The sequence below is a fragment of the Dioscorea cayenensis genome, chromosome 18 (assembly GCF_009730915.1).
Source record: "Dioscorea cayenensis subsp. rotundata cultivar TDr96_F1 chromosome 18, TDr96_F1_v2_PseudoChromosome.rev07_lg8_w22 25.fasta, whole genome shotgun sequence".
Taxonomy (NCBI): domain Eukaryota; kingdom Viridiplantae; phylum Streptophyta; class Magnoliopsida; order Dioscoreales; family Dioscoreaceae; genus Dioscorea; species Dioscorea cayenensis.
Window position 1 is genome coordinate 19844471 of NC_052488.1, and position 14672 is coordinate 19859142.

General features: G+C 34.2%; 2 protein-coding genes across 2 annotated transcripts; one reads left to right on the top strand and one right to left on the bottom strand.

Moving 5' to 3' along the window:
• Positions 1–2122: 2122 nt before the first annotated feature.
• LOC120281778 lies at positions 2123–3717 on the top strand. The gene is made up of 3 exons (XM_039288471.1): positions 2123–2180; positions 2260–2502; positions 3539–3717. Exons 1-3 carry the CDS (start codon positions 2163–2165, stop codon positions 3584–3586), a joined length of 309 nt encoding a protein of 102 aa, XP_039144405.1. The 5' UTR covers positions 2123–2162; the 3' UTR covers positions 3587–3717.
• A 5562-nt stretch (positions 3718–9279) lies between these two features.
• Positions 9280–11232, bottom strand: LOC120282892. Its single transcript, XM_039289723.1, has 2 exons — positions 9916–11232; positions 9280–9858 (listed from the first exon to the last, which is right to left on the bottom strand). The coding sequence occupies exons 1-2, from the start codon at positions 11230–11232 to the stop codon at positions 9280–9282; spliced, it is 1896 nt and encodes a 631-aa protein (XP_039145657.1).
• Positions 11233–14672: the final 3440 nt, after the last annotated feature.

Genomic DNA, 14672 nt, shown 5'->3' on the forward strand with positions numbered 1-14672 from the left:
TAAAGGAATCAAGAAGACAACATAACTAAACAGGAAATATTCTCTGAACTTTGTTTAATAGTTTTAATTCATTTAGACCTACTAAGCAGCAAAGCAACAGCCATTTATGAATCATGGCACATGCACTCAACACCCACCAATGCTATTAAATCCTTAACAATAAAATTTATTATTTTGCTAAAGCATCCTGACATTAAATATTTTGGGCTCTTAATTATGCTCAGAGAAACGTTAATTACTTGAGTAAAGAAACATTAAATTAAGTTGATGCCTCATGTTTGTTATGTACTTGAAGAACATTATCAAGTGCTGTGTTGCAGGACTTGTTCTTTTATTAATAGTCAATTTCTTGGTTTGGTTGCTTTTTGTAACTTTTCATGATGATTCTAGCATTTGGAGACAGAAAGTAAAATAGCAAAGTGTTTATAATTGAATGGTCATTGGACCAACCACTCCATTTATTCAGCAAAGAAAAGTTTGGTTTTTGTTGATCTATTCACAGGGGGGGAAAAACAGATATAATTTACTATTATATTATTTTTGTATCAATTGTAGAACATTTCTTTTATCTTCTCAACTGTAAACACAACAAATCAAACCTACATTATATCAAAATAAGTTTGATGATTGGATTAAATTTTGTTTGATTTTAGTGATAAATTTATCTGGTTTAAACAAATGATTTTAAATTTAAATTTTTTTATATTTAAAATTTATTTATCATAGAGATTTAACTTTTCCATTAGACTCGTAATATCTCGTTTGAATTGGATTTTAAAAAATTGTTGGGTTAAACATTAAGAAAATATTTAACTAATCTAATAAATAAACTCTTGGATCAGACACCCACTTATATATTTTATTATCCAACTAATTTTCATCTGTTTGAATCCATGTAGCATGTTTAACATAATTTAATTAATAATTTAAATTTTTTTGGCAATTTAATGTCCTCCACATGATAATTACCACTCTCTCATCCTTTTTTTTTTTACTTTTAAAAATAGTTAAAATTTATATTAAAATTTAATATTATTTTTATTTAAAATAATATCTTTAAAAATATGAACGACCATTTGGTCTATTGACATCGAGTACTCGAGGCGTGGCTCCCCGAATTCGATCCTCATCCTTTCTAAAAAAAAAATGTAGTTAAAATAATTTATTAAAAATTATAAAAAAATACATTAAATTTAAAGTCTAAATTTGAAAGAATAATATTTAATATTCCATAAATTTTTTAAATAGATAAATAAAAAATACCATAAATTTTTTTAAAATGAAACAAATAAAAAACAACTGGTGAGAGAAACAATATAAAAAAAAAATTACAATTAACATATATCTCATATCGGTGTAAATATCAAAAAGGTCCCTCTATTTTTTTTCATTTTCTGTCATTTTAGTCCCTCTAATATAAAATTCGTCTTTTTGGTCCTTATATTTGTCCATTTTCATCCTTTAGTTATAAAATTCACATTTTTTGTCTTTGTATTTACACATTTTCATCCTTTAGTTATAAAATACACCTTTTTGATCCTCGTATTTACACATTTTTATCCTTTTTGGTCCCTCTAATTGATCAACTAGAAGGACCAAAAAGGTAGATCCATCAATTAAAGAGACCAAAAAAACAAAAATATAAAAATATAATGACCAAAAAAATAGATTTTATATTAGAAAAATTAAAAATGCCAAAAACATAAAATAGAGACTATTTTGATATTTTCACCATCTAATATCCCCACCCACTCAGTATTCATAAGCAACAAAACCAACCCAACCAAAGCTAGGCATATTAGGATAATTAATGCAGTGTACTTTTTATAAGCACAAGTGACAAAAGAAACCACCCCAATCACCATTTCAAAATAATAATAATAATAATAAAAGCAATCCATTTCCAACATTTGGGCGGTGACCGCACCACAAACCAACCGCGTTCTTGGGCCCAACTCCCAAATCTCACGCTTATACAGCTCACAGCTGTATTTTCACTACAACCGCGGTGACAGCACCACCAGTTCCATTTCCAGTGGCATTCTCGTTATTCTTTCAAACATCAATGGCCTTTTTACTTCCACTCTCCTCTCTATATAAACCCCCTTTTGTGCTTAGTTTCCACTTGGTTATCTTTTCGTCTCATCTTCATCTTCGTTTTCATGGAAGACCGCAAAGAAGTAAGCTTTTCTTCTTGATTTTCTTGGTTTTTTCTTGAGTTTTTTTCTTTGAATTTATGGAAAATGGATGGTTGTGAAGAGGAATGGAGGATGGATGTCGGTGCCGGCGTTTGGGGATTGGGATATGAAGCAAGGGGTGCCGGATTACTCCATGGATTTCTCGAAGATCAGAGAAGCGAGGAAGATTAACAAGTCCGATTTCTCCAGAGCCAGTTTGGGGAACGAGGATGAGCTCATCTCCATCCAACGCGACGCCGCCTCCGCCGCCGATGATCACCGTGTCCCTCCTCACCATCACCAAGAGCCCCACCAATCCCCCACGGTGAGATTTTTTTTTTTTTTCTAAGGTTTTCGAAATTTGGGGATTTTTGGTGTGGAAATTGAGTACTTTCTATGGATTATTTTTATTTAGTTTCCGATGAGAAATTATTAGGATTTATGGTTAATTTGGATTGCATCAAGTTAGGGTTTTTTTTTGTATAATTAATTAGTATATTGATTTTGTTGTTAGAATTGATGTGATAACAAGATTGGGTCATAAATGAAGTTATTTTTAAATTTCTAATAAAATAAGATTATCATGCCTCATTTGATCCAAATTGGAAGGAATGGACTCTCAAGATAAAAGTTGAATAGTGGTAAATATAAGCCAAATTTATCTAATACTGGATATAAACATCCTTTTTTTGTGTAGAAATTGAGTACTTTAGATTGAGTAGTATCCAATGTGAGATTATTAGGATTAAAGGTTAATTTATATATTGATATTGATGTCATGTTGAAGGGTATAGTGATAAAGTTTTCTCTGTTCTTCTTACCTGACTTTAGTAATGGATTTATTTCCTTATTTTCACTGGGATATATCCAGTAATTTATATCCTTGAATTTTTGTCTCTAATGAAATAAATGGGAGAAAGAACAGATGGTGATGATGTTTTGGGATGTTTTGCAGAAAAGTTTATATTCTAATTTATTTACTTTTTTTTTTTTAATTTAAAATTTAGCTTGTGTAATAAATAAAAGAGTTTGATTCCTGCTTGCTTACCTTTGTTGTCAAAATTGGATTGCTGGAAAAAGCTCCCTTGTAATCTCATTCAAAGCAGCAATCTGAGTCTTTATCTGGACTCTTGACTTAAAAATAATAATTAGAAATAATAATGCACATTGATGTGGATTGGTGCTGGAACCAACTGAAAAACAGATGGCATCTGGACCATATGCAATAAATTCCATATATCTATATATTGTTTAAAAATTTTATCTTTTTGTTTTCATTATTAAATTAAATTTAGACACAGAGATGATATTTATTAAATTATAATAGTTTAATTTTTGTTTTATTGTTATTTATCTTTCAGACAAAGAGGACGATTATGAGCTACTTTAACTGTTGCATAAGAGCATGATGATTTATTGGGTGGGTCTCATCTATCAATCTCTGATTCACAGTTTATGTTATCTATTTGTTGAAGGTCTTTTTCTCTGTAACATATACCTCATCATTGTTCTTAAGTGAAATATGTTTTGTTTTATTTCTTTTCCCCTTTTTTTTTTTGGGGGTGTTTTTATTAGTTTATGTTTGTTTCAAAGCTTATCTTTCTTTTACTAGTCTATATTTGTCAAAAAGCTTAGCACTGATTGCTTTCTTTTCAATATTTTATAAAACTTGTTGTTTTCTGGTTGATTGTTCATGTAAATATGGTTAAATTACCCCTTTTAACAAAATTTATAAATTTATTTGGGTTACCTTCAAATTCAATTGTTCACTTTACTATGGGTTATATCAATAGTAAGATGCATGAGTTCCATGTGAGAGGGTGGGAGATTAATTTTTTTTTTTACATGATAGATAATGTGAATAGTAATTTATTAATTTTTATTGAAAAAATGATTATATTAAATTGACTTTCAGATTCAAATCACCTACCACTTTAATTTTTTTATTAATTGCAAATCAAATTTAATTGACTATCTCTATCTTAAAAATATTAATAATATTTTAACTTGTATTATGATTTCTTTGCCATATATATATACACACATATATCTTATGTATTAGATGTTATGATGGGCTTGGGCATCAGCATAAAAGTTTGGGAAGACTTTTTATGTGATCGATTATAAGATGAGAGTGTGCATATGTTAAACAGCAAAATGCTTAGTTACGAGAATTCACTTAATTGGCTTAAATAAAGAAAGCGATTAATGTGAATACACACACACACACACACACATATATATAAAGCTAATGAACTTGGTTTCTTATAATGAAATGGTCATTCTTAAGAGGTCAAATGATCATGGGCCTCAAAATGCATTTTGAAACTGAACTGGGTTTCAACCTAAGCAGGTGTGAGCATAACCGAAACAAAAAAAAAAGTCAAAATTTATTAATTTTGTCTATTTCATGAAAACATTATTATTATTATAATCATCCTATTTCATTGTTTTAAAATCAAAGAAAAATTAGAATTAGAAATTCTCACTGTAATACCCATTTATCTTTTAGGAACTGCTTCTAAATTTTAGAGGGCTATTTCATAAATATTTTAGGAAATAGGGACTAAAAAGATATTTTGTAAAAATATAAAATAAAAGAGAGGACAGTCAGTTGACATGGAATGGAATCCCAGTAAAAAATGTTCACATGCTATGAATAATAATAATAATAATAATAATAATAATAATAATAATAATAATAATAATAGAGGAGAGAAGCAGAAGAAGGAAAAGTAGGTGCATGAAAGTGAAGCCGGAGAGGGTTCAAAATTTTTGGTGACAACATTTAAGAGGCGGAGATAGGGTTTTTTTGTATAAGCATGCTTTTGGTGATGTGGGTTAAATCCATATAATGGCTCATCCAAGTTTGGGTGTCTTCATGGCTTTGATCAAGTTTTGCTTGCGCTATGGACTTGGATAATTTAGTTTATGATGCTCACTTGAGGTTATTCTAGATTTATTTTATTTTATATTTTTGTTTTGCAATCTTCTTTCATTGTGTTACTTGTTAATTACAATTCATTTTAATTAATGTGTTCCTTATTAGTTATTACTAGGAGACCTTGTATATATGTATTAACATGAGTTGTTTTTTTTAGACATGCTTAAAAGTCATCAAATTGTCCATGCAGGGATATAAAAATAACTGCTATAATTGCTAGAAAGAAGTAACTTTTTGTCATGCCAAATATATATATATATATATAAGATGTGGTAAATAGAAAATTAAAAAACACTATTAGTAGGGCTGCTTTCCTGATTAATCAGAAAGCAAGCCCTACAATATTGTGTAATCAAATATAGTTAAATATCAAGCCCAACTGAACTATCCATTGGTGCCTTACTATATTAGTAGCCTTTGGTTTATCTACTGGTGCATAACAATTATGCACAACATTCTTAAATATTCCACTGATTATTAGGCCACTTGATAAGCATGCTCTCATAAATTAATTGATCATTAATTGTAAGATAACGCTGTGTATATAAATTATAGGAACTCAACAAGTTGAATGAGCTCAAAAGAGGAAATAGATCCTTGTTAGGTCTTCAAGAGGTGAGTAAAAATACGAAATGGCTCTTTATGATGTTCGAAAAAGAAATTTTGAACTTACAAAGTTTTATGTAGTTTATACAATTTGATGGATTACAAATGTTATTGCTTGTGCTTATTAATTATTACTTGTTGCTAGTCTATAGATGTGATCTTTGTTAATAATTGCATGGAATATATGGTATTGATTGACTTGTCTATGGATGGAATATTGTGTGATCTTTGTTGATAATTGCATGGAATATGGTATTGATTGACTTGTCTATGGAAGGAATATTGTGTGATTGATACTTATAGTCAATACAGTATATATATATATATATATATGGATGGATTATGCTATCCTAAGAAATCTCAAGGAAGTAATTCACGGACAGAGCTACCTGTGAGAATTAATTCCACAGCAATTCTACTGTATAATTGCAGAATTTAACCACTTGCATTGCCATCCATAGATCATTCATTCATAGTATCCATAATTTAAGGAAGTAAAAGCAGAGAAATTCAGTAATCAAAAAGAAACCCAGGAATTCTATGGATCTAAAAGCAGGGAATTTCAGTACTCAAAGTCACCTGCACACAAAGTTGATGAAGATCCAAATCCTTGCCTCCGATCACAGGAATCCCTAATTACCTGCAGTCCAGAAGAGAGACACACAAAAGCAATTCCCAATAGAACCAGAAAACCAGAAAAATCCCAAAATCTCCCTGCTCTCACACTGGAGAGAAACCAGGGCCTTCAATCACATCCAGGATCAAAACTCCCCACTTCTCCAACTCGATCTCCTCTTATTTCCTGTTCCTCTGCGGTACAATGTACCCTCGAAGTCTAGAATTAATCCTGCTCTCCCTCTTGCTTCGTCGACACGTGGCGGTATTTTCTAATCCTCCACCCGAATCTGCTCCTCCTTTGTTGACTATGTTGACCGGCAATTTAACAATACCCCCCTCATAACCTTTGACCTTGTCCTCAAGGTCAAGTTCTGGGTATTCTTTGATCAATGTGTCAACATCTTCCCAAGAGGTATCAGTGGCTTCTAATCCATGCCATTGAATCAAGACGCGAGCAACTCGCTTGTTCTCCCTCACAATCTGACAATATTACAGGATAGTAGCTGGAAGAATCATCGGGCCATGAGAAGAAGATAACAATGGTAGTGGTATCACTGTCTGAGTTGGATCACCCAAACACTGCTTCAGTAAAGATACATGAAAGACGGAATGAATCTTAGCCACTTCTGGCAGCTGCAATCTATAGGCCACATTGCCAATTCTTTGTAAGATTTTAAATGGCCCAAAATATTTCATCCCCAGTTTCTGGTTTCTGCGCAACAACACAGAATGCTGACGATAGGGTTGGAGCTTGACAAAAACCCAGTCCCCCTCTTGGAATTGGATTTCTGATCGTTTCCTATCCGCGAATCGTTTCATTCGCTCTTGAGCACGCAGCAAATTACTCTTTAATTGAGACAGGATTTTATCACTGTTAGACAACCACTGAGAAGCCAAGGAATGATCTTCCATTGTCTCCGTATATGGCACCAACCCCGGAGGTTCTCGTCCATAAACAATGCGAAATGGAGTCATGGCCGCGCTTGTTTGATACGAAGTGTTGTACCAATACTCCGCCCATGGCAAGAGATCCGCCCACCTACTAGGATGCGTAGATGTAAAACATCTCAAATACATTTCCAAACACTTGTTCAAAGCCTCGGTCTGGCCATCCGATTGAGGATGATAAGCTGTGGACATTTGAATAGACGTCCCCATCTTTGAAAATAGATGTTGCCAGAATCTACTTGTGAATGCCTTGTCACGGTCACATACAATAGAACGAGGAATACCGTGTAATTTAAGGACAGAATGAATGAATACCTCAGCAACACCCACACTGGAAAAGTCACCCTTCAATGGCATGAAGTGGCCGTACTTGGACAGCCGATCCACCACCACAAAAACCACAGAAAACCCTTTTGACAATGGCAATCCACATATAAAATCCATTGCTATGTCCTCCCAAATTTGTTGGGGAACAGGCAATGGTTGCAATAGCCCTCCAGGAGGAGTTGTGAGAGTTTTGGCTTGTTGACACACCATACATTGTTGTACAAAATGGTGAACATCTTGACGCATCCCTTTCCAGAAGAATTGTGCAGCCAACCTCATGAAAGTCCTAAGGGAACCAGCGTGTCCTCCTAGAAGAGAACTATGGAAATCTTGTAACAATCTTGTTTTTAAATTGTTGTCATCAGGAATAACTATTCACCCTTTCCAGTACAGTAAACCTTGTCGCAGAGAATATACAGAATGCCCATTTGTGGTCCCTTGTAAGGCCTTTATAATTGGTTCATAATAGCTATCCTTGCCTTGCAGTAATTACAGCTCATTGAAAAAGGACTCTTGTGATTGAAAAGAGGTAAGAGTAAAGCATCGCGATAACGCATCAACAGCCACATTCTCCCGGCCCGGTTTATATTCAATAGTAAAATTAAAACCCAGCAGCTTAGGTAACCATCTTTGTTGCTCAGGGGTCTGTATCGTTTGTTGACAGATATGCCACAAAGCTTGCTGATCGGTACGGATAATGAAGTGATTCCCCAGTAAATAATGTCTGAATTTTTGTACAGATTCCGTCACGGCAAACAATTCTCGGACATAGGCTGATTGAGTTTGCATCCGTGGAGTCATTTTGCGGGAGAAATATGCGATGGGATGATGATTTTGGCTCAACACAGCTCCAATAGCAACTCCTGATGCATCTGTTTCTAACTCAAATGGCACTGAAAAATTGGGCAAGGCTAGTACCGGTGCATAAGTCATTGCCGTTTTTAAAATATCAAAAGCTTCTTGTGTAGTGGAAGACCAAAGGAAGGCATCTTTCCTTAATAAACCAGTCAGTGGTTGTGCCAATGTTGCATATTGCTTAATGAACTTCCTATAATATCCACTCAACCCGAAGAAGGCCCGAACTTGTTTCAAAGATGTAGGAGAAGGCAAATTCACAATGGCAGAGATCTTGGCCGGGTCCATTTCAACCCCCCTGGAAGAAACAATGTGACCCAAGTACTCCATTTGTGGTTGCCCAAAGCTACATTTAGATAATTTGGCATAAAGTTGATGGTGTGCCAAGGTTGATAAAACAATCTCCAAATGTTGTAGATGTAAGGGCCAAGAAGTACTATAAATTAGGATGTCATCGAAGAAAACCAAGACGAATTTTCGTAATGCAAAATTGAAAACCCGATGCATCAAAGATTGGAAAGTAGCTGGAGCATTTGAAAGGCCAAAAGGCATGACCAACCATTGATAATGCCCTTGATGTGTGCGAAAGGCCGTTTTAAACCTGTCCTCCGGATGTAACAGGATTTGATGATACCCCGAGCGCAAATCCAATTTCGAAAAATATGTGGCCCCAAATAGTTCATCCAAGAGTTCATCGACTGTGGGTATAGGATAAGCATCCTTAATTGTGATTGCATTTAGAGCCCGGTAATCGGTACAAAACCTCCATGTCCCATCTTTTTTTTTGACCAAAATGATTGGAGATTAAAATGGACTAGTACTATGTGCAATTAGTCCGTCCGCTAACATTTGTTGTACCATTTTGTCAATTTCTTCCTTCTGACTATGTGGATACTGATAAGGTTTGACTTTCACTGGTGTACTATCGGGTAACAGAGGTATCCTATGATCACAAGCTCGTGATGGTGGTAGCCCGCGAGGTACAGCAAACACAAAGTGAAATTTGTTTAATAATGCAAACAGCTCAACCGGCGTATCGGCAGTAATAACTGATTGAATTTCAGAGGTGAGTTGCGGTGCAGTATTGGCCACAGGACTATTCAAAGCATCAACTGGGATTATCTGAAGAGAGTAACATTCCCGAATAGATTGAGTTGAACATAACCTGTTCAATTGAGGCACCGTAGTATAAGCGGGTTTCGCCATCAGGGCTCCCTGTAACACCATGAATTGATTATTGTGATAGAAGTGAATAGTTTTCTTTTCATAATCCACAACATGGGGTCCCAATTGTGCCAGCCAAGAAGCTCCCAGAATTAAATCAGCACCGACAATTGCAAGGACATAAGCAGGAACCAATAAGGTGTAGCCTTGAACTTGAACCTATAACTCAGGAACTTTGCCTTCGACATTCAAGGTTTGTCCATTGCCAACTAATACCTTCAATGGGTTGGTGGGGAGGACATCCAAATGCAGAAATTTTACTAATCTCGGTTGGATGAATGTGTCGTCACTGCCCCCATCCAATAATATTGTAATATGCTGGCCACCCAAAGTCCCATTGAAACGCATAGTGCCTGATACAACAGTACTAGACATAGCGTTAAGGGACATTTTAGTATCGGCTATACCAGTGTTGCGGTCTTGCCCAGGGTCATGTACCACATCAGGTGGGTGTGGATCAATGAAGAATTCACTGTCGAAAATTTCGGTGTCATGATCATCCCATTGCAAAAGAAGAAGTTTCTTGTTAGGACACTTGTGGGTAGGGGAATACTTCTTGTCACAATTAAAACATAACCCTTTAGATTTTCGAATCTGCATCTCTTGGAATCCGATCCTACAAAATGTTGTTGGTGTCGAGGAAACACTATTGCTAGAATTGGGATTAGGAAAACTTTGCAGATTCTGTCCTGTAGCTCCAGTAGCAGGATGATTCAGCATAGTTGTTGGGCCTGGAAGAGGTTTCATTCGAGTATCAGGAATATACAAATTCTTGGTGTAAGTTGATTTCTTCCCCAATTGGAGCTTTTCTTCAAACAATTTTGCTAATGAAATTGCCTGATCCATGTCTTCAGGATGGCAAGGAATAATTTCAGCTTGCAATTCCTTTTTTAAGCCACTGATAAAGCTGTCCAGTAATATGTCTTCGGGTACACCATCCACCCGATTAGCCAAAGCAATAAATTGGTCATAAAACTGAGAGACCGATCCCTCTTGAGTCATGCGAAATAATGAGTATCTTGGGCAATCAAATGCGGAGGGCCCATAAGCACATTCTAATGATTTTGTGAGAATTTTCCAGGAAGTCAATTTACCTGATTTTTGGAGTCGCTGAAACCATGGTATAACTGGGCCATCGAAATGCACTGAAGCAATCCGTAATCTATGAGTATCCGGCACTCCATAATAGTCAAAGAATTGCTCAGCGTGAAAGATCCATTGCAACACATCAGAGCCTGCAAATCTTGGAAAATCTATTTTAATGTTCTTCACAGAAAAACCGTCCAAGTCTGACGGAATTGCTATCTGTGCAGAATTATCCACCACGGATTGTGATACAGGAACATCATTTGGGGATTTTAGAGGCTGTAGGCCTTCCATCATTTGGGACAACCCAGCTAAGGATTGTTGAATTAGCGGCAGTGCCGTGAGGGATTGTTCAATGATCTTAAATCGTTGCTCATTGTTGTCCATTAATGTAAACAATGTCTCCACCTTAGCATTTAGTTCCTTCAGACGAGTATTATCAGCCATAGAAGGGAGAAAGGGACAACGAAAGCACCAATTGCTATGCTAAGAAATCTCAAGGAAGTAATTCACGGACAGAGCTACCTGTGAGAATTAATTCCACAGCAATTCTACTGTATAATTGCAGAATTTAACCACTTACATTGCCATCCATAGATCATTCATTCATAGTATCCATAATTTAAGGAAGTAAAAGCAGAGAAATTCAGTAATCAAAAAGAAACCCAGGAATTCTATGGATCTAAAAGCAGGGAATTTCAGTACTCAAAGTCACCTGCACACAGAGTTGATGAAGATCCAAATCCTTGCCTCCGATCACAGGAATCCCTAATTACCTGCAGTCCAGAAGAGAGACACACAAAAGCAATTCCCAATAGAACCAGAAAACCAGAAAAATCCCAAAATCTCCCTGCTCTCACACTGGAGAGAAACCAGGGCCTTCAATCACATCCAGGATCAAAACTCCCCACTTCTCCAACTCGATCTCCTCTTATTTCCTGTTCCTCTGCGGTACAATGTACCCTCGAAGTCTAGAATTAATCCTGCTCTCCCTCTTGCTTCGTCGACACGTGGCAGTATTTTCTAATCCTCCACCCGAATCTGCTCCTCCTTTGTTGACTATGTTGACCGGCAATTTAACAGATTCCTACTTGTTTCCATTGCTTAGAGGGGCCTATGACATACATAAAAATTCCACTTGTGTAAGGAGTTTCTTTGTATATGGAATATAATTACTGTAGAGTATAGGATTTGGCATTGTAACCAGCTTGCCAAATGTACATGAATCATTGGTATATATCACTTGTTACATAGAATGAATTGTCAAGCACATGTCAAACTTCAAATGAAAAGAAAATTACTTGTTATACATTGGCCAGTAATTCACATGTTACTTGTTATTACATTATAAGTTCGAGGTAATATTTGTATGGCGAGGTTACAACATAAGCATATTGATTTTTCACCTGTATTTCCACTTGTATTTGCATATGTGGAAACTAGATGAGTTATTGTTTATTTTTGTATGCACTTGCATTTGCACTTGTATTTGCATATATGGAAATTGGATGGCGTTATTATTTATTTATTTATTTTTGTCTTATTACATTCTAATGTTTGATATTTCGTACGTGCTATGTTGTGCAGATTAATAAAATATATTTAACAATGAGAATGTAAATAATGTTTCTCTTTTCTTCTTCTTTGATTGTTTATGTTCACTGAGTGATGACTCATAAATCGCTATAATTGTTTTTAGATTTTGATAGTAAAGTTGGGGTTCTGAGATCTTAGACTTGTAGGTAAGATCTACTAGAGTGCAGGTAGGCAGTCAAGCTCTTACACTATCTCCTTTGCATTTGCATTTGCTCTAGATGTTGAAATCAAACTTTTAAGTTTAATCATGTGTTGAGAAACTATAACACTAGAATTATTTATGTAAGCTTTGTGATTATCTACCTTGTAGGATATGTAAATACTCCTTTTTATCTCTTTCGTACTATTGTGGAGTAATATATTTAAGTGATTTGCAGTTTAGGGCTGTCTGGTTATCTGTAAATAGATGTGATGCAATTTGATTTACAGGTAAAATACCAAATTAGGTTGTTTGGTTTGTTATAAAAAGATATATGTTGTGATTTAAATCACTGATTTTGGACTTTTTGCTGCATTTGGACTTGAGTAAATCAAAATCCAAAAAAAATTTGGATTAAAGTTACCCTATAGCCAATCACGTGACCGCTCCTACGATCCTACGATCTGATCTTCTCTCGGGTTGCCAAGCCCTCCCATTCTTCAATGCCTTGCCCACCGGCCGTTGATTCTACTTGATAGTTGTTGGAGGGTGTTACACTCACTCCTAACAAAACCTCGTCATAATCATATAAACCAATCCACACAATAATAATAATAATCCAAACAAGACGAGTACAAATTTATTGGTTATATTCCTTATTAGTTACCACATGGTTATTGTGTCATATTTACTTGTTACCAAGGCATATTCCTTCTTCACATGGTTAAATCCACTAAATCATCTTTATTTCTTAACATGTTATATCACTTTCTTACTAGTTGCCACATTTACATTTATTTATTAGAAGGCATACTTTTATTTTATGTTGGTTGCCATAATTCTAAATCCATATATGTATTGGTTAGTAGATCATATTTCTTTTTACAAGTAATTCTATCTTAACTCTTACTTCTCTTCTTTCTTTCCCTATCTATTTCAAATTCAATCACATTTCTCTCTTTTCATCCTCTATTTTAATTTATGTAAGAATAACAAATATTTTTAATAAAGTTATGCAACAAACACAAATTATAAAAATATAAAGGAAAAATTATGATTTAGAGAAATGAGAAAATACTTCTAAGGAAAAAAAATAGAAGAATGGCCACCGTGATGATAACCTAGTAAAATATTTGACTTTTATAAATTTGAATTAAAAAATAAAAAATGTGTGGATGTGAGTTGTGAGAATGAGGAAATATTTAAAATGAAAAAAAAATGATGAAAGAGGATAAGAAAAAATAAATAAAAATAAAATGAGAGATTTTTTTACTTTATTTTATTTATACCAATAAAGATGGCCAACCTGCAGAGAATCATTTATATTATTATTTTTTTTACAAAATTATAATAATAAAATGAATAAACAAACATTATATTTGGGATCTCAAAGAAAACACAAGTAGAAAAAGTCACTGCAAACTGCAAAGCAGTGCCTTTCTCTAATTTAATAAATATCATCCTCAGTGATGACCTGGTCCTCAGTCCTCACAATAATACAAGCTTAGTGGTTGGAAACTTGGAAAATATTATTTTAATCTAGTTGGGGTGCCTGGACGGCACGCCAAATTTGATTCCAAGGACCAAGACAGACCATCCAATTGACCAAAAACTCCTTTCACCTTTGCTTTTATATCCTAAAAGTCCTTAAATACTAAAATAATATAATTCTAAGCCATTATATTTTAAAAATTTAATTATTATTTTTTAAATTCTGATTATACTTTTAATTTTACTCTCATGGTTATTTTGGGTAGCTTATGAATCCTACATGCTAGCTTAAGATCAAGTGAGCTAGGCGTAGGGACAAGTTCACTAGCTCACAAGGGGTTACTTGGGAAAATGAAAGAAAGATGAAAAACAAATAAATGAAAAAAAATTGTAGGGATCCATTAGTAGAGATTTACTATGTAGTTAAAAAGTTATATGGACTTAGTGATATTTTTGAAACTCTTCAACGGCCTTCAAATTTTTTTTTTAAATATAAAGTTTTATAATATATTATTAAAAAAAATTCAAGAAAGATCACTTGCAATTAATATAAAATTTAATTATAGTAGAACCTTAACAATTAATATAAAATTTTGAAAAATTCTATCATAATATGTCTGATATATACACACACATAAATTTACATTATTTATGGTTTAAA

What these genes read in the sequence shown, in the direction of transcription:
- LOC120281778 (XM_039288471.1), top strand. An exon ending in AGCCCCACCAATCCCCCACG is followed by an intron (nt 2,503 to 3,538) that starts GTGAGATTTTTT and finishes TTTATCTTTCAG; the next exon opens with ACAAAGAGGACGATTATGAG.
- LOC120282892 (XM_039289723.1), bottom strand. Translation starts at nt 11,232, where the DNA reads ATGGCTGATAATACTCGTCTGAAGGAACTAAATGCTAAGGTGGAGACA. An exon ending in TCCCCACCAACCCATTGAAG is followed by an intron (nt 9,859 to 9,915) that starts GTATTAGTTGGC and finishes CCTGAGTTATAG; the next exon opens with GTTCAAGTTCAAGGCTACAC.